The sequence below is a fragment of the Equus asinus genome, chromosome 15, assembly GCF_041296235.1.
Source record: "Equus asinus isolate D_3611 breed Donkey chromosome 15, EquAss-T2T_v2, whole genome shotgun sequence".
Classification (NCBI taxonomy): domain Eukaryota; kingdom Metazoa; phylum Chordata; class Mammalia; order Perissodactyla; family Equidae; genus Equus; species Equus asinus.
This window is the reverse complement of record NC_091804.1, coordinates 5,078,427-5,104,300: the sequence shown is the minus strand read 5'-3', so window position 1 is coordinate 5,104,300 and position 25,874 is coordinate 5,078,427. Positions and strand designations below refer to the sequence as shown.

At 48.1% G+C, this 25,874-nt stretch overlaps 2 protein-coding genes across 4 annotated transcripts in view; both read left to right on the top strand.

The window, feature by feature from the left end:
• CFAP61 (cilia and flagella associated protein 61) overlaps nt 1-7,217 on the top strand; it is a 295,450-nt gene extending 288,233 nt beyond the window's left edge. For 2 of the 3 annotated variants that reach the window (XM_070485505.1, XM_014855816.3), the window contains one exon: nt 5,950-7,217. In XM_070485505.1, the coding sequence (XP_070341606.1) occupies nt 5,950-6,150 (201 nt within the window). In that variant the 3' untranslated portion in view covers nt 6,151-7,217. The remainder of the gene's footprint in view (nt 1-5,949) is intronic. The other variant, XM_070485506.1, reaches the window with a different exon arrangement.
• A 5,482-nt stretch (nt 7,218-12,699) lies between these two features.
• INSM1 (INSM transcriptional repressor 1) lies at nt 12,700-16,516 on the top strand. Its single transcript, XM_014855119.3, has one exon. It carries the CDS (start codon nt 13,814-13,816, stop codon nt 15,374-15,376), a length of 1,563 nt encoding a protein of 520 aa, XP_014710605.3. The 5' UTR covers nt 12,700-13,813; the 3' UTR covers nt 15,377-16,516.
• Nucleotides 16,517-25,874: the final 9,358 nt, after the last annotated feature.

Below are 25,874 nucleotides of genomic sequence, written 5' to 3'. Positions count from 1 at the left end.
CAAAGAAGACTTAATATCTATCCCTCTCAAACTCTTTCAAAAAATTGAAGAGGAGGGGAGGCTTCCTAACTCCTTCTACTTAGCAAACATTATCCTGATACCAAAACCAGACAAGGACAACACAAAAAAAGAAAATTACAGGCCAATATCACTGATGAACATCGATGCAAAAATCCTCAACAAAATACTAGCAAATCGAATACAACAATACATTAAAAACATGAAACATCATGATCAAGTGGGTTTCATTCCAGGTATGCAGGAATGGTTCAACATCCCCAAATCTATCAATACGATCCATCACATTAACAAAATGAAGAATAAAAATCACATGATCATCCCAATAGATGCAGAGAAAGCATTTAACAAGATACAGCATCCATTTATGATAAAAACTCTAAATAAAATGGGTATACAAGGAAAAAGCCTCAATATAATAAAGGCTATATATCACAAACCCACAGCAAATATCATTCTCAATGGAGAAAAACTGAAACCTATCCCTTTAACAACAGGAACCAGACAAGGATGCCCACTGTCACCACTCCTATTTAACATAGTATTGGAAGTCCTAGCCAGAGCAATCAGGCAAGACAAAGAAGTAAAAGGGATCCACATTGGAAAAGAAGAAGTGAAACTGTCACTCTTTGCATATGACATGATTTTATATCTAGAAGACTCTAAAGAATCCACTAAAAAACTTTTAGAAACAATAAAGGAATACAGTCAAGTTGCGGGATACAAAATCAACGTACAAAAATCGGTTGTGTTTCTATACACTAACAACAAAGTAGCAGAAAGAGAAATTAAGAATACAATCCCATTTACAATTGCAACAAAAAGAATAAAATACCTAGGAATAAACTTAACCAAAGAGGTGAAAGATCTGTACACTGAAAACTATAAAACACGTTGAAAGAAAATGAAGAAGACAAAGAAATGGAAAGATATTCCATGCTCTGGGATTGGAAGAATTAACATCCTTAAAAAGTCCATACTTCCTAAAGCAATCTATAGTTCAACACAATCCCTATCAAAGTTCCAACATTTTTCACAGAAATAGAACAAAGAATCCTAAAATTTATATGGAACAACAAAAGACCCCGAATAACCAAAGGATTTCTGAGAAAAGAGAACTAAGCGGGAGGTATCACACTCCCTAATTGCAAAATATAATACAAAGCTAGAGTAACCAAAACAGTATAGTACTGGCACAAAAACAGACACACGGATCAATGGAACAGAATCGAGAGCCCAGAAGTAAACCCACAAAATTATGGACAGCTAACATTCGACAAGGGAGCCGAGCATACGATGGAGAAAGGAGAGTCTCTTCAATAAATAGTGTTGGGAAAACTGGACAGCCACATGCAAAAGAATGAAAGTAGACCATTCTCTTACACCATGCACAAAAATCAACTCAAAATGGATTAAAGACTTGAATGTAAGACCCGAAACCATGAAACTTCCAGAGGAAAACATAGGCAGTACTCTCTTTGACATCGGTCTTAGCACCATATTTTCAAGTACGATGTCTGACCCGGCAAGGGAAACAAAGGAAAAAATGAACAAATGGGACTACATCAAACTAAAAAGCTTCTGCACAGCAAAGGAAACCACCAACAAAACAAAAAGACAACCTAACAATTGGGAGAAGATATTTGCAAACCATGTATCAGATAAGAGCTTAATATCCAAAATATACAAAGAACTCATACAGCTCAACAACAAAAAAACCAACAACCCAATTAAAAAATGGGCAAAAGATCTGAAAAGAGATTTCTCCAAAGAAGACGTACGGATGGCCATCAGGCATATGAAAAGATGCTCAACATCATTAGCTATCAGGGCAATGCAAATCAAAACTACAATGAGGTATCACCTCACTCTGGTCAGAATGGCTATAGTTAACAAGACAGGAAACAACAAATGTTGGAGAGGATGTGGAGAGAAGGGAACCCTTCTACACTACTGGTGGGAGTGCAACTGGTGCAGCCACTATGGAAAGCAGTATGGAGTATCCTCAGAAAATTAAGGATAGATCTACCATATGATCCACCTATCCCACTGCTGGGTATTTATCCAAAGAACTTGAAAACGCAAAGGCATAAAGATACTTGCACCCCTATGTTCACTGCAGCATTATACACAATAGCCAAGACTTGGAAGCAACCCAGGTGCCCATCAGGGACGAATGGATAAAGATGTGGTATTTATACATGATGGACTACTACTCAGCCACAAGAAATGATGAAATCCGGCCATTTGTGACAACATGGATGGACCTTGAGTGAAATAAGTCAGAGGGAGAAAGTCAAATACCTACCGTATGATCTCACTCATAAGTAGAAGATAAAAACAACGACAAACAAACACATAGCAATGGAGAATGGATTGGTGGTTACCATGGGGGAAGGGGGGAGAGGGCAAAAGGGGTGATTAGGCTCACATGTGAGGGGATGGACTATAATTAGTTTTGGGGTGGTGAACATGTTGTAATCTACACAGAATTCGAAATATATTATGATGTACATCCAAAAGCTATATAATGTTATAACCCAATGTTACTGCAATTAAAAATAAATAAATAAACAAAAAAGAAAAAGAAAAAGCATTTAACTAAATTAAACACGCTTTCGTGGTAAAAACACTAAAAATCCCTAGGAATAGAGGGGAACTGCCCCAATCCGATAAGGGGTAGTTATGAAAAACCCACAGCTAACATTGCACTCAATTCTGAAAGACTGAAAGCTGTGCCTCTGAGATCTGGAACAAGACAAGGATGCCTGCTTTCACCACTTACACTCAACATTGTACTGGAAGTTCTAGCCAGAGCAATTAGGCAGGAAAAAGAAATAAAAAACATCCAAATTGGAAAAGAAACCGATCTCTGTTCTCAGATGACATGATCTTATATATAGAAAATCCTAAAGAGCCACAAATAATATTAGAGCTAATAAATGAATTCAGCAAAATTACAGGATACAAGACTGACATACAGTAATCAGTTGTCTACATTAGCAATGAATAATCCAAAAATGAAATTAATAAAACAATTCCATTTACAATAGCATCAAAAAGAATAAAATACTTGGGAATAATTTTAACCAAGAAGGTGCAAGTCTTATACACTGAAAACCACAGGACATTTCTGAAAGAAATTAAAGAAGACCTAAATAAATGGAAAGACATCTATGTTCATGGATTTGAAGACAATATTGTTAAGATGGCAATGCTAGCCAAGGCAATCTTCAGATTTCAACACAATCCTATCAAAATCCCAATGGTATTTTTTGTAGACATGGAAAAGCCAATCCTAAGGTTCATATGGAAATGCAAGGGACTCCAAAAAACCAAAACAATTTTGAGAATAAAAAGAAAAAGTTGAAGGACACAACTTTCCAATTTCAAAACTTACTACAAATCAACAGTAACCAAGACAGTATGGTACTTGCATAAGGATAGATACATAGATCAATGGAATAAAATTGAGAGTCCAGAAGTAAACCGATTTACATGAAAAGATGTTCACATCATTAATCATTAGGGAAATACAAAGCAAAATCACAATGAGATACCACATCACACACACTAGGATGGCTATAGTTAAAAAAAAAGGGGGGGGGAATAATGAGTGTTGGCAAGGCTATGGAAAAATTGGAACTGTCACACATTGCTGGTGGGAATGTAAAATTATGCAGCTGCTGTGGAAACACAGTTTCATGGTTCCTCATGACTTACATACAGAATTACTATATGACCTAGCCTGAACTCCTAGTTATATACCCAAAAGAACTGAATATAGGTATCCAAATGAATATTTGTACAAAAATGTGCATAGCAGCACTATTCAGAATAGCCAGAAGGAAGAAGCAACCCACATGTCCATCAACAGATCAATGGATTAACAAATGTGGTGTATCTCCACAATGGAAAAGTATTCTCCCGTAAAGACACGACGTACCGATAGTCTGCAAAGTGGATGAACCTCAAAGACTATGTTAAGTAACAAGCCAGACACAAAAGATCAGGTATTGTGTGTGCGTTGTGAGGTGAGCTGTACGGATGAGCACTGTGAGAGGGGACATAGTCACCCTGAGAGAGGAGAGGGTCACCCTGAGAGGGGATAGTGTCACTCTGAGAGGGGAGATGGTCACCCTGAAGTGGGGACGGTCACACTGAGAGAGGTCACATCCTGAGAAGCAAATGCACGAAAATATGTTTATAATCTAGAGCAGCATTTGTCTTAGGAAAACTTAAAAGTTCCGTTTTGTCAATGTACACTTTTTACGCCAAGGTAGAACAGCATCATACAATATGAGCCCCAAATCTTCTGTAATTTTTGTAAGTTCATTGTTTTTGATTGATACAAGTCTCCTGAAAAATTAAGAAAGAACCAACCTCGTAGGTATTGCAGAACATATTCTTGGGGATGTGCTGGTGGCGCTCCAATGGTCCAGCTCCTCTAACAGTTGGTTCTTGGTGGCAGTTGCCTCTTTCTCTCTCACCGTCCTGTTGGATTGATTTGCAGTCCTGTGACCCCCACTGACTTTTCTTCCACATGTATCATCTCCAATGCCTGGCAGTGGCTTGCTTAAATAACCAAGTGATAATTACCTTATGCCTCCATACAGTTTGAATCTATTATTTTTCTATCGAAGTTCTTACTATTAATAAATTAATGATCCAGTAGAACTCTGCAAGTTATCCACTTTTTTTCTGTTCGAAATAGAAAGAATTATTAGAAGTTCAAATAAACACACCATTGAGGTCCACGTGACGCTTCCTTGAGGGTAATCGTCAACTGTTTCGGTGTTCAGAAAGCACGCAGCTCAAACCTTGGTGAAGTGTTCTTTGACACAGCCCCTATAGATGGGCAGATTTGTGACACAGCAAACGCGGGGCAGCATTAGCTGGAGAATCCAGGTGGTGTGTGTGCAGGTGCTAACAGTACAATTCTGTCAACTTGCCTCGGTGTTTGAATATTTTTACAACAAAATGTTGGAAAACAATTCCATGTTATAGATATGCACAGCATATGATTCTCAACTTCAAATAACTTTATTCTCTCAGCCCTATCTTTAAAGATATCAATGAAATTTAACTTTACTAAGAATTTATTCTTAGCTTTCTGTGTGTGTGTGTATGTGTGTGGAAGATGGGCCCTGAGCTAAATCGGTTGCCAATCTTCCTCTGCTTTATGTGGGACGCTGCCACAGCGTGGCTTGATGAGTGGTGCTAGGTCTGCGCCGAGGATCTGGGCCTGCAAACTCCAGGCCATCGGAGCAGAGTGTGGGAACTTAACCACTATGCCCCGGGCCAGCCCTGGAATTTATTCTAAGGCTTTTTTAAGTCCTATTTTTGGGGAGTGTAACCAAGTAAAGTAAACCATGTAGGAGTTTTCACGTAAAAATGTTTAATCACTTCCTTTCTTATTTCTAAAACAAGCATGATTTACAGATAATTTTTATCTGAAAATTGAGCTTAAAATTACTATCCTTGCGGAACCTTGAATACATGATGCTAAGTGAAGTAAGCCAGTCACAAAAAGACAGCTACTGTGTGATTCCATGTATATGGGACACCTAGTGTGGTCAAATTCAGAGAGCCAGAGAGTAGGGTGGTGGCTGCCAGGCGATGGGAGGAGGGGCTATGGGGAGTTAGTGTTGAATGGGGACAGAGTTTCAGTTTGGGAAGATAAAAAGTTCTGGAGATGGATGGTGGTGATGGTTGCACAACACCCTGAATATCCTTAATGCCACTGAAATGTACACTTCAGAGTGGTTAAAGTGGTAAATTTTATGTATATTTTGCCACAATTAAAAATAGTTTTTTAAAAGATAAAAAGTAATGATCCTTGGGGAGCTGAGCACTACCTTTTCATTGTAGTGAAGCTTCCTTCTTACTGTGGGCTAAGTTCTCTCTCTGGCCTCTTCCTGTATTTTCCAGGAGGGAGACCTTCCTTCCATGGAACAGTTAGCCCGTCAGATAGAAGATGAGGAAATTAGCCTGAAGGAGAAGCCCAGGAACTATCTCAAAAGAGTTTTCCAGGAAACCATCTATAAGCCGCTGGTGGAGAAGAGCATCCTTGACTACCTGCACTACAATCAGTACCACCTGCCCATGTACGCGTGGCCAGGCATCATTTAGTCGTGGCCCTGGTCTCCACTTTATTTTCTTCACACATGTAGTTCCTGGAAGTGCTCTGTATAAAAAGGAAACCTCTCTGAAGCCTGGCTTGATAGCCAAGGCCCATCGCATTGTGGTTTTGCCATTTCTTTCCCGTGTCCTTTTATGCTTGTAGTTTTCTATCATCCCGGTAGGTGGCGCACGGCGGTGAGTCTCTATTCTGGGGCAGGGAGACACCTTACCAACACGAGGCGTGTTCCTGGGCAGAATAAGCCCTGTTAGCAATAAAATGAGATCGTACTGTATAAAACTCGTTTTTACCTTGGGTGTGATTCTGTTTGAGTCCCTGAAATGTTCTGCCACCAATTTTGTTAGGTCTTCACATGTTTACCCAGTAATACTCCTGGGCGATAAGAAAGAAAATCCTGTGCCCAGAGTGGAAAATTGGTAAAACAGATGATGAGACATTAACTCAGTAATCTAACATCGGAAAGACAGATTGCGTTGGAAAGTCTACCTGAACTTTGGAAAGGAGGAGGCTGCTGTCACAGTCCCTGTTTTTTTAATGTTGCAGGTCCTGAGCATAAATGCACTGGAAAACTGGAAGATCAACACACCAGCTCGGGCACAGCTTTTTAGATCAGAAAAGTGCAGGAAACTAGTGGGAAATTAATCTGGTTCATTTCCTCTGACCTTTATCACTGTCGCTTTGCAGTGGGAGCCTCTGGTACATGTCACCTGTAATGTGGGTCAGAAATCCCCCTTCTTATAAATAAAGCAAATTAAGTGCCTGCTAGAAAACATATGAATTCGGGAACAACACCTAAGATTGTTTTCATTTATTTGGATTTCTTTTAGCAGACTGTAACACAATTTGTGACTGAATTTTTTACCAGCAGGGCTTAAAACTGGTTTTCATGCACACAATTCCAGTTTTTGTTCATTTTTTTGTATTTATGTTAACATTTAGCAAAAGCCTCAATTACAAAGATTGCATAGCTATTAGGAGGAAAGGTCATCGTTGGCATTACCGAATTATACACCCATTATCAAGCTGATACTTCTCAAAAATAAAATTGTTCCAGCACACTAGACTCCGATTTTTCTAAGACAGGCAAAAGCAAACAAGAAACTCCACTAATTCCTTCACATGTGTGTTTTACACAAATGCATGGGTCATTTAAGGGGAGGGCCCAACTTCGGCCAGATGGTACAAACTGTGTAACTTGAATGGAGAGCGATCCCTACTGGTTCACCCTTCCAACTGCAAACCCAACACACCAGAAAGCGGATTGCAGGGGCATGCAGATGAGTCAGTTTAGAAAACCATCCTCCCCTCGGCCCTCCCCCACCCCAGAGGCCCTGGGTCAAATTCATCAGCAAACGGAGCGAGTTTCTGGGTGGACACGAACAGAACCACCTCATTTAGAGATCAACGGTTATGATTTCTGTGACCAAGGATTACAATTAAAAAGCTTCCAGTTACATAAACGTGACCCCAAATGACAATGCCATCCTTAATATTGAATCATGCATAAATTTGATGTTTTCTTTTGCTGCTAAAAAAAAATAGTCTTGAACCTCCATAAGTATCATGGCAGATTTGAAAATGTCTAGAAAATATTTTAGTCTACGGAATCTGTCAATGAGTTTATTCTAATCATCGTCCCATATTCAGAAGGTGAGCAATTTCCTGGATCTGGACAGGAATTTTAGCAAATAAGTGCAGACTTGAGCATTTTATCAATGAGGAGCAACTTTTCAAAGAATAAGAAAGGAATCCAAGAGTCGTTGATCGTAACTTGAAATGGGCTGTTTTAAAGGGCTTCAGGAGAATAAAGATGCTTGCTGATGACAAAGCCTAGCCAAAGAAAAGGCTTCAAAGAGACCAATATTCAGACTTCTGTCGATGTGCACAGGCATGGATTCTGCAGAGACAGATGAATGTGTGAAGTCCCTACGTGCTCCAGCATTTCCTGCTGAGCTGGGGACATCTTAGGTTCTAAGCCTGATCCTGGCATTCTATGATTTTCAACAAAGAACACCGACGAGAAAATATCCAAGTTTTATTCCCCCAAATCTCATGCCACAACCATGCCTCACAGATGCCTCTAACAGTCCCTGACAGATGTGGGTTTGTGAGAGGTAGCCTCCTCCTTTCCAAAAATGGCTCCTTATATTACCCCCAGACACCGCAGGAAGGCAAAGCAAAATGAAAGATGAGGTGAGAGCGGATAAAATGCAAAGCCAGCCAATCAATATTTACCCTTAGAAGAGGGTGGGTTTGCATGCGTGTGTGTGTGTGTGTGTGTGTGTGTGTGAGAGAGAGAGAGAGAGAGGGCTTGAGTGCCCCGGGTGAGCGAGTGTTAGCCAAGAAGCAGGGAGAGAACTGGAGAGTCGCCGCGTGAGAGGAGCTGTTGATTGTTTTCTGGTCGAGAGAAGAGGTGATGATCGGCTGGGATAAAGTGAGCGCCGGGCCGGGGCAGGAGCCGGCAGCTGTATGCTAATGCTCACAGAAACCAAGCCTCCGCGTCCCCCATTAAAGCAGGCGGCCAGGAGGCCACACATCACTGAACAAATAGGCTCTCTCTAGACAAATAAAATAACACACGTTGGCCTGCAGGAAGGGGGGAGAGGCAGAGGGGGCGAAGAGTTGGGGGAGAGTGAGCAAGGGGGGAGAGAGACGGGAAGAGTAGGAAAGAGGAGAAGGAGACAGGGTGAGAGGGGAGGGGGAGAGAGGATGGACTGGAAGAGAGAGAGACCGGGAGAGAGGAAAGGGAAGAGAGAGGGGAGGGGAGAGGAGAAGAAGAAAGCGAGGTGGGGGGCGGGGAGAGACCTAGGAGAGAGACGGGGAGAAAGAAGGAAAGGGACAGTCTGAGGGAGAGAGACCGCAAGGGAGTCAGAGAGAGACAAGGGGAGTGAAAGACGGGAAGCGAGAGAAGGAAGGAGGGAGAGCCGGGACGGTGTAGGGAGGGCGAGGGGGGGAGAAAGAGAAGGGGAGAGACGGGGAAGGAGGTAAGGAGAGACCGGGAGAGACAGGGGTGGCAAACAGGAGGGAGAAGAGGAGAGGGAAGGAGGCCAGGACCGGGAGTAAAAGAAGACGAGAGGGAGGGCAGGAGGAGAGAGGGTGGGCGCGGGGAAGAACACCCCCAAACCCAAAGGGTAGCAACACGAAAGGGGGGACCGAGGCCAAGGCGAAAAGGGCGCCCCTTCTGGCCCCCAGGAGCCTGGCTGCCTCTTCGTCCACCCTGGGGCGGGCGGGCGGGTGGAGGAGCGGGTCGCCGGGGCCTTTCTGTTCAGCTTTGCTGGGTTTTTGTCGGTCCCTTTTCCGAGACAGAGGCGCGCGGGTGGAAGCAGGCCCCGCGTGCGCCCCACGTTCAGTGCCATCCCTGTCGGGGCATAATTCTCTGGTGATGACTTTCCCACATTTTCTGGCGTCGCCTCTGCCAACACCACCCTCCGGTCGCGGCCCGGGCCCTTCCTGCCCTCTCCCCTCCCCGGCACGACGGTCCCACCCGAGGCAAAAACAAACAGCCCCGAGGGCACTTCAAGGACCGTGCGGTGGCCCCGACGGCACGCTCGGGAGGATAAAAGAGGCGGCAGCCACCCCGCCGGCCCCCGGCCGGATAATGGGCGCCGAGCAGATTGCCGGGGGCACTTGAAACTCGAGGGGAGGGAAACACTTGAGCGCCGGCCCTCCCCGCGCCCGGCGGCCGGCGCAGCCGCGCGGACTCGCCCTTGTTCGCTCTTTCATGCGCTCGCCTTTTGTGTGGAATTATTTAAACGGGAGATCCATGGCAGCTTTATGCTAATGTGCCGAACAAAGGCAACGGCCCGCGGGCGGGGGGCCCGGAAGGTGCCTGGAGGCCGGACCGGGCCGGGCGGAGCGGCGGCGGGCGGGCTGCGCGTGGCTCTCGCGTGCCCCGGGGACCGCCGCAGCCACCCCTCATTCCTGCAAACACAAAGCCTCTCCGGGCCGGGCCGGCGCGCTGGGCGCACGGGGGCGCGGGGCCGGACGGCGGCCCGGCGGCGGTAAAGCGCAGCTCAGCCGGGCCGTGGCTCGTGGGCAGGGAGGGCCCGGGGCGGGGCGTCGGTGAATCCGGGACAGGGGTCCACAGCAGCGGGGGCGGGACGCTGACAACTCCCTCTCGCCCCTCCCGGGTGTCGCTAAACGCGCAGCGATTGCGGACCCTCTGGTCTTCGCCTCCCAGGGGCTGCCTGGACTCATCGACACCCCCGGGGCACCTCCTAGGCCGAAATTCTCCGCTTTAGCGCTTATTTCTAAGCTTCGCGCTTTGTAGAAACTCCTTGGAGATAGACTCTTGAACCCGGGGTCCCAGCGAACCCCGACGCGCTCCCCGACGGCAGCCTGGGACACCAGGACAGAGCAGAGTGCCTGCGGCCTCCAGCTCGGCAGCCGTCAAAGGAAGAACCCACAGCCGGGTCTGCAAGGACCCGAAGAGGAGAGGCCGCCTTACTTTTCCAAAGCGCCGGCCAGGACCTCTCAGGGAGGGGGGGAGTAGCCTGGGGGCTGGGAAGGACACTTCGGGGCCCAGCCTTGGATCCCTCTGCGAGCTGACTCTGGTGAAGCTCCCCTGGAGGGAGGCAGATCGGCGCTCGGCTTTCGCCCAGCCCAACTCCACGCCGCCCCTGCTCCGAATCGCAATGCTCAGAGGCCCGCCGCCGGGGCGCGGCGTGGTGGCGCTTTGCTCCTCCCGGAGGAAGACAAATATCTCGACTCGATCCCCCCATCCCCGCGGGCGCGGAGATTCTGAAAAATAAAACCACGCAGAAGACGACGGAAACCCACGACCGGGTGCAAGGGTGCCCTTACTGGGAGGTTGCTGGTGTGTGCGTGCGTGCGCAGCCCAATTCTTCCCCAGCCCTAGGTTATGAAATTAGTTTCTAATACTTGTAGCTTTCAAGTTTCCATTTATTTTGACCATACCGGTCTGAAAGCAGATTTCATTTTCGCTGGCAAGACTAGAAACCACAAAGAAAAAGAAACGGATCCATTGAAAATCAGTATCTCAATAGTGTTCAATAGATTCTCTTGGCTTAATTCAGAGCCCTGTTTGAATTCGCTTTCAAGGAGGGGTTTTGTTTTTTGCCCTCCCCTCCCCCCCAACACCCCTCTTTACAATTATGGGTGTTGTTATTTTTAAAGGATTTACAAGGTGACTACCTCTCCCCGTTATCTGTTGAATGAAAAGAGTGTTACACAGGCAGGACCAAATACTCGGCAGTCAGTTGGGGATGGCGGGCCGAGCCCCCGCCCCATTATTCCACAATCCAGATGGAATTCGTGATTAGAAAATAAAATTGGCCGAAGCTGTCTCGGAATCCCATTTCCACTTCTAATTTCATCAGCAGTATTAATTAGCGCTCAGAGGAGCAAGGAAATAGTTACTTTTAGATTGAAACGTATCCATAAATTTTAGATAAACTAATTTTAGGATTTCTAACTTTTCTCAGGACTAGCATTCCTCCCAGTTAGCATTTTCAAAAAGAGGCAGAAAGCTTTCAAACTACATTTCATTCTATGTATTCTTCTCTTTTCAGTCTGAGTTAAGAAAATATCATAAACATAAAATCACCAATATTTTCCCCCTTGATTGACCAACTTGATTAACCCCTTGGTTAACTAATCCTGATAACCGTCCCCATTACAACTTATTACTCATATGGTCTGCATTTTTTAAATGTTTAATTTCCACGCCAGGGTATTTTCAGAGGGAAAATCCAAAACAGTTTAATACTTTCAGTGGAATTGAGCTTAAGCAAAACTCAGCAAAATCTATTTGGGTGCACAGAGCTTTGCAGAAAAATGTCCGTTTCCTTCTTTTTCAATAAAGGGACATTTTCCTCACAACATATCACATTTTTTGAGGCTTTGCTATTCGTTCCCCAGTGATGGGCCATCAGGGCCACGACACAGTCTTGGGGTCTGCTCTCACCCCCCAAAGATTCTGCCTTTTGTGTTTCCTTGGGGCCAGGCTGGGAAGAGGATGGAAGCAAAGGGCCGGGTCTGGGTCCAAATGGGGCGGGGGTGAGGGGTTGCGGTGGGAGGTGGAGAGTGGATCTTCGCTGTTGTCTTTTCCTGGTGGCACGGAGGAGGCAGCTTGTCCTTTCCGAGGCCACAGCCTGCCTCCGAGGACAGATTGCCCCCCCCCCTCCCCGCCCCGGCCGGCAGCACGCGTCTCTTTTGCGTCCAGATTGGCCGCGACCGGCGCTCAATAGCGGGAGGTTAATTTCCTTCACAAAGGTGAAGGGGGCACGGCTCCGGGGGGCCCCGCGCCCAGACAGGCGGCCCCTTTATTCGCAGCGCCTTGATTGGAGCCCTTGATTTAGCATCTGATGTCAACCAGCAGACAAAATGCCCGCTCGGAATGAAAATGCATGAGGCCGAGCAGGGAGAGCGGAAACCAACTTCACTGGGGCGCACGGGCTTTGGCCGCGCGCGTTTCGTGCTTTGGCCAACTCCATCTGAATCAACCCAGCGCTGGGCGATGCGGAGGCTCCGAGCCGCCTGGACCAGGCCCTTCCAAAGATGCCAATCCCTGAGCCACGGGGAAATTAAAAAAAAAATGTTCAGAAATTCAAGTTCCTTTTGGAACCCAGCCCAGCATGCCCCCTCCCGCCTCCAGCGCCGCATCTGCTGGCGATTGAAGAAGTGCGGGGCCAACTGTTTCTCAAACTCCAGAGAAACCGTCCCGAGGCCCGCGGACGCGCCGAGGCTGCGGACAAACATCGCCCTCGGCAGCAGTTAGACGGCCAGAGCCGATCCTCTACCAAACTTGAACTCCAGGGTCTCATCTTCGCTTGGATCCTGGGTCCCGCGGCCCACTCATCCCAGGCACGGGTGGGGGCTCTTGCCCGCCCAGACTTTGCAGCTATTTTCGAGTCGTAATTATTTCCCAAATACCGCGAGGAGTTCCTGCGCCTCTCCCGCCCCAGCGGCCGCACTCAGATCTCCCCCTCTCTTGCTGCTGCCCACCGCCGCCCCTGCCCAAGCAGCGCGCACAACTTCCCCCTCCGCTCCGGCTCGCGGCTCGAACCCTCCTGACATTTTGGGGCCATTCTTCTCCTTTGTTGCTATTTTGCTCTCGACCCGCGGGTAATCCCCGCGCGGGAGGGGGGGTGTGCATTGTCGTGCTGATGGACGGGCCCATTTGGCTGCTCCGCGCCCCCCGGAGGAGAGACACAAAGCCCAGGCACGTGCGCTTCCCCATAGAGGAGCAGCAGACCGTGAAGGGAGGCGGGGCCGGGCGTGTGCCTGGGCCGGGCGGGGCGGTGGCGCCGGGCGGGGCGGCGGAGGGGCGCGCGCGGGGGCCCCGCGCCCTCAGGTACATCTGCCGCACCTACCGGGCGACCCCCGAGTCCCGGCCCCCTTTTTGCCGCCCCGCCGCCCTCCCACCCTACTAGGCGGAGGACCTGCGGGCGCGCTGATTGGCTCTGGGGGAAGCGGGAGGCGAGAACAATGGCCCCCTCCCCCTGTTAAAAGGGAGCGGCTCTTGCGCCCGGGGACAGGGACGCGCGAGCAGGGCGCAGGGGCCGGCTGAGCCGCCGCCACGCGAGTTCCGCAGTCGCTGCTCACGGGCCATGGGCCGGGGGCACTGAGGGCCGCCGGGGCCGAGCGCGGAGGTGGGACCGAGCCAGTGCCTTGCCCTCGCTCCGCGCCAACATGCCCCGCGGCTTCCTGGTGAAGCGCAGCAAGAAGTCCACGCCCGTGTCCTACCGGGTCCGCAGCGGCGAGGACGGCGACCGCGCGCTGCTGCTCTCGCCGGGCTGCGGGGGCGCCCGCGCCTCGCCCCCGGCGCCGAGCCCCGGGCCCGGACCGCTGCCGCCGCCACCGCCACCGCCGCCGCCCACCGAGCGTGCCCATGCGGCGCTCGCAGCCGCGCTGGCCTGCGCGCCGGGCCCGCCGCCACCCCCGCCGGGCCCGCGGGCCGCGCACTTCGGCAACCCCGAGGCTGCGCACCCCGCCCCGCTTTACAGCCCCACGCGGCCCGTGAGTCGCGAGCACGAGAAGCACAAGTACTTCGAGCGCAGCTTCAACCTCGGCTCGCCGGTCTCGGCAGAGTCCTTCCCCACGCCCGCCGCTCTGCTCGGAGGTGGCGGCGCCGGTGGCGGTGCCAGCGGCACGGGCGGCAGCGGCAGCGGCACCTGCGGCGGCGACCCACTGCTCTTCGCGCCCGCCGAGCTCAAGATGGGCACGGCGTTCTCAGCGGGCGCCGAGGCAGCCCGCGGCCCAGGGCCGGGCCCCCCGCTGCCTCCGGCCGCTGCCCTGCGGCCCCCGGGCAAGCGGCCCGCGCCCCCCGCCGCCGCTGCTGCTGCCGAGCCGCCCGCCAAGGTAGCCAAGGCCCCGAGCGCCAAGAAGCCCAAAGCCATCCGCAAGCTGCACTTCGAAGACGAGGTGACCACGTCGCCTGTGCTGGGGCTCAAGATCAAGGAGGGCCCGGTGGAGGCTCCGCGGGGCCGTGCGGGGGGCGCGGCGCGGCCGTTGGGCGAGTTCATCTGCCAGCTCTGCAAGGAGGAATACGCCGACCCGTTCGCGCTGGCGCAGCACAAGTGCTCGCGCATCGTGCGCGTGGAGTACCGCTGCCCCGAGTGCGCCAAGGTCTTCAGCTGCCCGGCCAACCTGGCCTCGCACCGCCGCTGGCACAAACCGCGGCCTGCGCCCGCCGCCACCCGCGCGTCGGAGCCCGAAACCGCTGCCAGGGCTGAGGCGCGGGAGGCGACAGGCGGCGGCAGCGACCGCGACACGCCGAGCCCCGGCGGCGTGTCCGAGTCGGGCTCTGAGGACGGGCTCTACGAGTGCCACCACTGCGCCAAGAAGTTCCGCCGCCAGGCCTATCTGCGCAAGCACCTGCTGGCGCACCACCAGGCGCTGCAGGCCAAGGGCGCGCCGCCTGCGTCTCCGGCTGAGGACCTACTGGCCTTGTACCCCGGGCCCGACGAGAAGGCGCCCCAGGAGGCGGCCGGCGACGGCGAGGCTGCCGGCGTGCTGGGCCTGAGTGCGTCCGCCGAATGCCACCTGTGCCCAGTGTGCGGGGAGACCTTCCCCAGCAAGGGCGCCCAGGAGCGCCACCTGCGCCTGCTGCACGCCGCCCAGGTGTTCCCCTGCAAGTACTGCCCGGCCACCTTCTACAGCTCTCCTGGCCTCACGCGGCACATCAACAAGTGCCACCCGTCCGAGAACAGACAGGTGATCCTCCTGCAGGTGCCCGTGCGTCCGGCCTGCTAGAGCGCGCCCTCCACCCCGGTCCCCCGAACTGTGCCTTCGCTTGGAGACCCACGAAAAGAGCGCGCCCCGAACCCGCGTCCGCGCCGGGGGCGCCCACCCCCGGTGAAAGTGTTGTCTCCGCTTCTCTCGGTGTGGCGTGACGGTAACCCCGATCCTCTCGTTGTGACTCCTTTTGGACACCCACCCCCCCACCCCGCCTTTTGCGTTACGTCCCCTTCCCCTCTTGGCGCAACAGGAGCCAATCTCTTTCTGTACAAGGGAGAAGAGCTGTACGCGTTTGTCTCGTGGTTGGAAGCCTCCCCTTGGCGAGGAGAGCTGTTTTTCTTGCTAGTATTCGCTGTGTTCATGGTCTAGAAGCGCGGTTTGCTCTCGCCTACCAATCTCTGCTCTCTGTGTCTGTAGCGTACGGGTTGTTTTGGGTGAATCTTGAGGAAGAAATGCCTTTATATTTCACAGGCTGTAAATTGAACTTCCCACACGATTAGCTTTATTATGGCTTGTGAACTGCTGGAGTCTGGCTTTACCTTTTTGTATGTGAACAAATCAAATTGCTTAAAAAAGAGTTTTCTTTAGCATAGCCACAAATGCCTTGAACTGTTGTCTGTTTGGGATTGTTTTTCTGGGGGGGGAAGGGATTTTCAGAAGATGCTGTAGAAACTGCCTCAATATTTCATGTAAGCCTTTTTGGTTTGATCATCTTTGTTGAGGTAGGGCTATATGAGTTCCTTCTAAATGTATATGTTGATTTATGAGTAATTGTTATTTATTCTTTATTTATTTATATTAATTATGAAGATTATGATATTATTTGATTGCAGATCTTTTTTTTTTTTTGGTGAGCTTTTTTCCCCTGCCACTCTTGACATTTCACTGTGCATTTTAGAAGAGAGCCTTTTTCTAAAGGGATCTGCTAAAAGTTTTAACTTTTATACCTATCTGAGCGAATTACAGACAACCTACCATTTTATTCTGCTTGGAGGGCCCTGAGGCCCTGTACAACTGACAGCTCTTACTTTTAAATGCAATCTCTTTTCTACATACATTATTTTCTTAATTGTTAGCTATTTATAGAAAGCTTCAATAGAACTGTTTCAACTGTATAACTATTTACTATTCAAATAAAATATTTTCAAAGTCAAAGTAAGGTGGATTTATTTCTGCATCACGTGGTTTCAGCAAGGATTTAAAATAGAGCTTCCCATGATTTCTCAAATGTCCCTTTATTTTTTTACTAAGGAAAAAACCCGGCCACCATCACTAGACCGTGGGTTTTTAGAGCTCAGCCCGCACTGCTAGGTTCTGCACTTCTGACAGTTCGAGGGTGTAGCCTCAAAATGCTGCCTGGAGCTGAAGGCCTGTTCAAGGTCCTCAGGAATGTACCGGAAGGTGGGGTTAGAAAGAAAGCTGTGCTGATGTTTCTCGGAGAAATCTAGAGAAGTCTCCACAAGAATCTATCCTTTCAACCAAGATGTGGGGACACTGCTTTAATTTAGCGGCGACTTCGTTCCCTGATGATCTGGGGCTCTGTAACAGTAATTCCGGAAGTAAATTAAGCAGGTAGTTTTTGATCCTTAAGTATCAACTGGAGGAAAGAAATGATTTTATGGTCAGACTTCCAAAGTAAGGGAAGCAAACCAATTCACACTTGGATGCAACTGAAATTAAGCAACTGGCTTTGGGGTAGGGTCTCAGAAATGATTTTCCAGTCAGGTGAGCAATCCATTTTGGGGGAAGAAATGGAACACCATCTGTTTGGGGTATTAAATGTAACAACAGGTAATTACAATGTTTTCCGTTATGTGTCACTCAGCTCTTAGAAGAACAATTCTGATGCTCACCAGTTAGTATTTTGAATCCTTTTCCTCCGTCTTTGAAACAGTTGATTATGGAGCTGTGTTAAACACCATAATTGCACATTCCCTTCCTTTTTTGATCTGTTTTTGCTACTTTTTTCCTGAAGCCCACTATATTTCTAATTTTTGCCCAGCAAAGAGATGTTGGAATCTGCGCAGTAAGGGGCTGCGTCTGGAAAGGCAATGGCTGGAATGAGGGTGGGAGGGGCAGTCCACCAGAAACTTGCAAGGAAAAATTGACGAAAGAGATCATTTTCAGATTTGGAAGCTAAGCTTCCTGTGGGAGAGGGTAAAAGGCTCAGCTGTCAGGAACACATATTTCTCCCTCTGTGAGGGTCTTGAAACAGACTCAGTAATAAAGAAGGAGAAGCCACTACAGGTAAGTTGCCTCTGGGACAAATTGCGTGTCGCCTTTTATCGCCAATGACCACACATTTACCAGTTTGGGAAATAGAGGAAGACGAAAGTTCAGTGCCAGCACAACGTGAAAGCACAGGGACAAAGCAGCGTCCATAACGTCCTGAAAACTTTGAATCAAACAAGGAAAAACTCAAATGTGTGGGCTAATGGCTGCTCCCTCTGAGCAACAACAATATGAGTGTTTTTAAAATGTTCTCTCTGAGTCACCCCACACATTAATGGATCCCTCATCCTGAAGCCAGTGTATGCGCTGTGCCCAGGTAAAGTTTCCCTAAAAACCTGATGGTTGGCCACACACAACGAGTCGAGGCCTGTCTGCAGACATTGTACCTTGTTAGCTGTTTGGCTTTGCTTTTCTCTCCATAGTCATAAAACATAAATGCTGAGATCCACCTTCACGAGGGTAAATAAAATTTGGTTGTTTGCAAATGTGCTCGTATATCCTCTGTGGAAATTTATTTCGATTGACCAAATATATCTTTTCTAAAATAGAAACCAACATTTCATTTATGGGAAGTAGTAAGTGAAATTGTATAGTAAATGGAGTATATTGAAGTTAACTAAACAGTGTAGAAAAAATAGAAAAATTTGATCAATTTATTTCAAAGTCGTGCCCTATGAGTTAGGACATTGCACAGGAGGCAATGCAGATTCTTTCTTTCTCTTTTCTTTTTTCTTTTTTTGTTAACCTTCCCTGGATAATAAGTTCAGAAGGGCTCCTATTATAGGATACCAAGTGGAAACGGATTCACTTCTTTATAAACATGCAAAGGATGCCGAGGACATCCCGGGCGTCCGAGGTCGCTCCAGGCTTGGGACCATCAGCGGACACCGGCCCAGACTCCCAGCCTCCCCGCAGGGAGCGACTCGTGGTAGGAGGGGTGAGGGGTCAGGAAACTAACAAGATCAAGGAGGGCGGAGCTAAAAGAGGGAACAAATAAAGGAAAGGATTTAATTTTTGCCAGCGGTCTCCACACTTCTCTACTTCCCCACAAATGTGGTGTAATGAAAGCCAAAGGCTGCTCAGCACTCTGGTTCCGAAGGGAGCCCGCGGCCGAAACAGCTGCCAGACACGCCGGGGTAGCCCTTCCTTCAGAGTTGATAATGTCCTCTGGAGGCGCGTTTCCCTGGGGACCCGGAGAAGACCGGGCTCTTACAGCCCTCAGAGCGGGAACGTCGTAGTGAAACGGGTTAAGCTGGGTCAGCTACTCCGAGGCCAGCGCTGCAGAGGCGCACGTGCCTCTGCGGAGTCCCGGCCGCCGCGTGCTCCGCCTCCACATGACCCAGGACCGGCCGTGGCTGGGTTCAGGCTGGAGGCAGCCGCTCCAAGGTCACCTATGAGCACAGTCAGCAAGGCCGGAGGCTCGACAGCAGGCCATGATGACCCCGCAGAGCACAGCAGAAGCCTGGAGGCTGGCTGGACTCTGGCTGCGCAAAGGCACGTATGGGTATGATGAGGTGCCCCGCAGAGGCCAGGGTGCAGAAGGTTGGGCCTGGCAACGCTGGTCACCGGGGGATGTGGCCCGGCGTGTCTGCGCCCAGATAGTGCTGAGGAGGATGGGATGCCCCGGTTCTCGTTTGCCTCCATTTGCTCCACTGCAGACTTCCCGGAGCAGCGGCCTCCTCCCACCAGCTACCCCTCCATCCCCTTGGACCTAATCCCACAGCCATCCACAAAGCCTTCAAAAAAACAAAGCAGAAGGACCTCTTAGCAATCCTAGTGAAAAGGTAACAGCATAGGAATTTTTCACCCACCAAATGGCTTGCAAAGGGTCTAGTTACGGGCTCGGCCAAGCCCCTCAGCTTCCTACAGGCCTCTGTCTCCTCGTCTGCAAACCAGAGAATATGGGGTTCTGTGAGACACAGTGAGACGTTCAGGAGGATTTCCGACTGAGATGAAAGGCAGTAAGGACCCCAAAGGGAGTGGAGTTCTTCATACAAGCAGGAGAAAACCTCTTTCTGGGTGGGGGTGGTCTACGGCATTTTAGATTAGTTATAAATCCACTGGCCTGTGGCAGGCAGGCTTTGAGAAAAACTTGCGATGTTTTTGCAGAAGGAACATTTTGGCCTTGTAGAGAAATGTTCTGGCCGATAGGCCCTAGTGTGTGGAGTCAGTCACATGTCATATATCCATATAGTGTATGTGTCACTAGTTAGCTTGTTACAGGGCCAGGTTAAGTTGGAGTCTCTTGGTGGCAAGTCTGGAGAAACCTGTAATGTTTGCTAATTAAAGGTACAAGCTGTGGGATTTAGAGAAAATAAAGGAGGAAACTGAATTGTAGAGAGAGACCCACAAGGCGGGGAAACACACCAGTGTGAGAGAACCCTCTGAAGAGCAATCTGCAAGGATCTTGATTCTGTTTGATTGCCAAGGTAGTGCCAAAGCACTGAGCACAATATGGTGGTCTAAAGACATTTAGGATTCGAATCCTAAATTAGGGAAACATCGGATTAATGTTTTGGCAATATAACCTGAAAGTAATAGCTTGAAAATTCCACTGGCTGAGAGAGCAATGAAGTGCATCTTTAAGTTACAGCTCATCTTATATATTGAAGAAACATTGTTTCTTTATCACCAACCTGCAGTATTAAGTGACCCACACTCACAGAGAAAGTCTGGAATACGTGTTACTCCTGGGCTGTAAGTGGCAACCGTCTTTAACAGGTACATGAGCAACACAGAGAAAAGTTCAGAAATGAGACCTAGTCACGGGGCCCACAAGGTTGTTCCCACCAAGTGGCCCTTGGAGAAAAAACTATTCCTACGCACCCAGAGTGGGAAGACCATCCTCTATAGGCCTGCTCTACTCCTGGGGCCTCCTGCCATCCCCCAGCACCTCGGTTGGCCAAGGCTCCCAAGTGAAGCCAGGTACACTGAGCCTATAGGAAGAAGGGGTGAGAGAAGACGTCACCTACCTGCCCAAGGATTTCCATGAATAAGGAAATCTTGTTTTCATCGGGAGAACTAGGGAACTGCCTCCTCTGAGATTGCTTGGGAAACATAAATAATTTTCAACTGATTCATCAACATCTCATTGTCTTGTGCAAACAACCAGCTACAGATTTTAGTGTCATCAAGGCGATTTCCCAACCAAGAGGATTTTCTGAAGACAAATGAATCCTGTTTCTTTGGACATTTCTGATGAGGAGCTGCAGGGGGGAATTACTATAGGCCAGATTGGGTCTCGAAAGCAACAGAGCTCAATGAGAGGTGTCACCAGCAAGGAACCTGTGATGGACCTTTGTAGGGAAGGGAATTGACTTCTTATGGCCGGGTGAGAGAAACAACTTGGCTTACAAATTTACCGTCCATAACTATTTTTTTTAATCACCATTAATGCCTGTGCTTCTTAGAATCATAGAACAAATTTGAGCATATGATTTGAAGTCAGTTAACATATTTTCACTAATCCAAACACACACCCCTTCATCTCTTAAGCCCCAACTCTCATCAGTTGTCTACCACATACTTTTATTGTGGGCTGATTCTGTTGCATCTGGAAAGTGGAATGTTCGGGACATGCATGCTTCCTCTGGCAGTATATATGGTGAGCAGATGGGTTGTGGGGTAAACATGTCCATGTTTGTCTTGTTTGAAGATTTCTATACTGTGTGGTCTTCCTGGTGGCATTTCCACAAAAGCATCCATACTTATGTTTTTTCTTTAGCTCATCATGTAAGCCTGTGCTACTGGGACAAACCATGCTTAGAACATTTGCCACACTCAAATGAAACCTAAAGAATGTTTACTGCCAGTCAGAGCACATTCAAAGGCATGATTATTGACAGCCAGTGTTTCAAGCATGTCATGTTCATGCTGTGCAGTGTCACCAACATCTATAGGAAGCTTGGCCACACAGTTTGCATTCATAGTTTACCAGGACTGCCCTCCCCTCGTCAGAACCCAGGTGTCCACTGCTCCTTCTACTTGGTTTGAAGCAGTAGACTAGGCATGGTGTGGAGGAAATAATGATGGCGGAAACTTCACCCTGAATGCATTATTCTCCTCTTTCACTCATCAAAGAAGGCCCTTTTATTTGAATGAAACATCTGCTTCATCTCTGTTGTTCAGGACCAGAGCCCTGATGCAATGCCCCTTTTCAAATGCCACGGCCAGATGACAGTCACACCTGATGGTGACAGGATGAACAGAGTGAGCCAAGAGGCTATTGTCTGTCGAATCTGATAGAAAGCAGAGGAGGTGTTAGTGCATGGAAGGGTTTCAGAGAAGGCTCTTTCTACAGGAGGAAAAAAATTAGGCTAAAATTTCCTCTGAGCACAAAGAACAGAAAAGGATGGAGAACTTAGGCTGGAATACGTGTACAGTATTGCCATGTAAAATCTTGTAACGCCAACTGATTGCAGTTCTTTTCGATTGCTGTCTATGCTACCGTATTATGTAAAATCAGCCTTTACCATTCTAGAACAGAGTCACAAAAAGGTTATTATCAGGGGAGAAGCTGATAGGAATAGTGTACATGAAAATGATCAAACTGAGAACTGTCAGGGACAGAAGGGGATGAACCAAATCGCAGTCTCTGGGTGTCCAAATCGGGACAGAATCATGTCAGATCTCATCAAATATTTACACCACAAAGGGACACACTCTTTTTTCAGGCATCTCTTTCACAGAAGACCTTTATTGCTTCTTCTGAACAGTATTATTATCCTTGATATCTTCTGGGCGTCTTCACATGAATATCTTGATAAATCACCAAACACCAATTATAGTTTTAAATCGTTTTAGTGAAACATTTACATGATTAAGATTTCAGATTTGTATCAGAAAACTTTTTGCTCTGTTAACCACAGAGAAAATCATGATTTTTCCCTTTTGTATTTTTAAAATTTCATAATTCATACTAAAGAGAACTAAAAAAAAATTAGACACATATTATAACTACTTTGATCTGTTTGTTGTAGCAACAGTGATCTTACAACTTCCAAGGTTATACTGAGTTTCTAGAATTATTGCCACCATTGCAGTATTTCACCATCTCTATCATTTTAACAGAAAAGGCTAAACCAGGGGTCTGCAAACTAAGGCCCGCTGGCCAAAACCAGGCGTGAGCCTATCTTTGTAAGTAAAGTTTTACTGTAACACAGCCACGCCCACTCACTTAGTCCCTGTGGCCACTTCCATCCTGCAATGGCAGAGTTTAGCCATTGAGATAGAGACTGCATGGCCCACAGAATGTAAAGTATTTACTGTACGGCTCTTTATAGAGAAAGTTTGCCCACCCCTGGGCAGTAATGAAGTCACGCAGTAATGTTTTCTAATCCTGCCCTTGATTAGACGGGAACTTGTACTTTGTTCAGCTGTGTGTTGAGTGCCACAAACTCAACAACTCAGCGTATATGTTCTCAAAAATCGCAAAATTGAGTACTACTATTTTTACAGGTGTCACCACCTCAGGTACCACTTTTAAAATCTTGATTGTTTAAATTGGAAAGTTTACTGAGTAGGAAGCTGCCTCCAAGATGGTTTTATTGAAACTGCTCATGTTTGTCTTGTCGATTATCGCGGCTCATAGGCGATACATACAATTTCTAACCTTGCAGAAATCTAATTGGAAGAGGAACATTGTCTTCTGGTGTGAAGGGTGTTTCCTCATTGCAATAATGGCTGAATTCATCGAGTGAAATGGCAGCTCAGGTTGACTTGTAAGAAATTACCATTTTTATAGGTAAAAATAAAAAGTTTAATATCAACAATTTTGTATGGTTCAACCGAACATTTTAAGGATTTTTTGTAACCATTAGCTTAAAAATTGAGTTAAAGACAGACGATAACTTTAATTCAGCATTGATCAGTTTAAAAATAATAGTACTTCAAAAGTAACAAGCACTTTTCTGACCACTGCTGACCTCCTTTAATTGTGCAAATATTTGAGCATTTGGGACATTTAGATCAATATCCAACTGTGAGAAGTCAGCTCTGGTTAGAAGTTCCCAAGCTCTACTTGAAACTTTTCTAAGGCAGGTTTCTGACCCAGTTATGGCAACAACAATGGAGAACGTGTTGTACTTTCCCAGCGTGTAACTTTTAGAGCCTTGGTACTCAAACTATGGACCATGAACTTGTAGCATCAGCATCTCCTGGGAGCTGGTTAGAGATCAGAATTGCAGGCGCCATTCCAGACCTATCAGAATCTGCATTCTGACAAGATCCCCACGGGATCTGTGTGCACTGTGATGTTTAATGTGCTCTGGTGGAGGGTTTGAGATCTTGGTCATATGTAGAGTGCTCCCAGGTGTTGCCACCGACGGTAAGTTTGGCCCGGGAAGAGTTTATGTCTTGCAGTCTTACCCAGCAACCACTAACCCCAACTAATGATGGAGTTGTAAAAGTACTAACAGCTGAAATTCATCGAGGTTGTAGTGGTCACCCCCATTTAACAGATGGGGAAATGAAAGGCCCTAAGAGGTGACATGACCAGTAAGTGGAGAAATTTAGTTGAGAGCAAGAAGGAAAGTGGCTCATAGAGAGAAACCCTTAAAGGGATGAATGTGCCAGTGCAGGAGAACTCAAATGGATAGTGAAATACAAGAGTCTTGATTCCATCTTGTTGACAAGGGGCTACCAAAGCAGGGAGCATGATGTGACAGTATAAGGAAATATACAGTTCTAACCCCAAATCATGGAAACCCCTGATTTGTGTTTCAGCAATTTGACTCCAGAACGATAGCCTGAAAATTCCACCTGGGTGAGAGAGAGTCAAGTATAGCATCATTTCAAGTTATCTCCTATCTTATACATACGAGAAACTTCTTTTTTCTTCACAACCCAACCTGCAAACACAAATAACCAGTACTCATGAGAAACAGGTTAATTCAGCAGGCCGCGATTGTAACTAAGGCTCTTGCACTGGCACGTTTGCAGTAGGAAGCTCGTAGATTCTGAAGCACCTTTGCTTTGTGTGAACATGCTGCAGATGCAAACTGTAAAAGGGAGACCCCTACGAATTCATCGTAAATGATGGCGTTTCAGGTGGTACTGCAGTGAAGACATCTCTTCGAGCTAGTGTGCCCGTGCCGCCTTCCGTCAGTTCTCTACCTTCCACTTCGGTTCTAAAAGCACTTGGTTGTGGAAATCACTTACTATTCTACACCTGCAAGCCAGTTAACAGGCCATCCCAGAACCATGGCAACCGGCAAGAGTACAACAAGGAAAAAAATCCCCGAGCACAGGTCATTAAGCGCTCCCTGCTTGGTCTCAAACAAGGGCAGGCAAAGGGACGCCAATGTTGAGGAAGATGGGCCAATCCCAAACCCCAAATCTGAGACTTACAGTCGAGTCACTTTTAAGAAAACGTTTCAATAAAAAATTTAGTTTTATACCTCAAAGAGAGTGCCAGTGTTGTGGCTTCCAAGTAGTGGATTCTGATAATGCTGGCAGGTCACTCCCTTTATCTTCCCTCTAGGGTGGATGTCATGAGCTCAGAGGGACCCTGTCTCTTCCCCAGCATACTGTGGCTGTTAGGTGCCAGAGGTGTGGAGCACATGTGACTGCTTTCATCATCTTGTCTCCACCACTTAAGAGCTGTGTGGCCTTGGGCGAATTACGTAACCTCTCTTTGCCTCTGTTTCCTCAATGATAAAATGAGGAGGGAGTAGTACCTACTTGTGGCACACATTTATAATGCTTTCTGCTTACCCCACACCTTTTGAACACCTTTTCTATGCTCTGGTAATTTCCCATCGGAGGAGTCCTGCCTTCCCAAGGTAGAATCCAGAAACTTGCTTTTCAGCTTCCCTTGCAGCTAGGCTCTGCTGTGAGGAAATGGAAAAGGATCAGTGTCCTACAGTCTGGTCGCCCTCACAACTTGGATTTGAGGCACCCAACCTCTAATCAGAGGCACCCACGAAACACGAATCCAGAGGAGAGAGCAGAGGAGGTGGTGCCAGGTGTGGTCAGCACTGGTAAGGGGAGTGGAGAGGGATTGGTCCCTCAGAGGGGGCCATGGTGAAGGCCCAGTGCCTTGATGGGGGCTGCAGTTGGACTTGTCTCGCAGGGCGATTGAGGTGCTGTTCCTGGCTCTTTTAGCCCCAAAGCCTGATTGCCTGGCCCTCCTGGGCAGCCTGTGAGGTAGCCAAGAACTTCTAATAGATGATTTATCAACTTCAGCCAGCTAAAGTGCTTTTGGCCGTCTGCAACTAAGTACTGACCTGGCCTGTTGTTGAGATTGAGTTATTCAGGTCCAGTGCTCGTGAGAACTCACTCG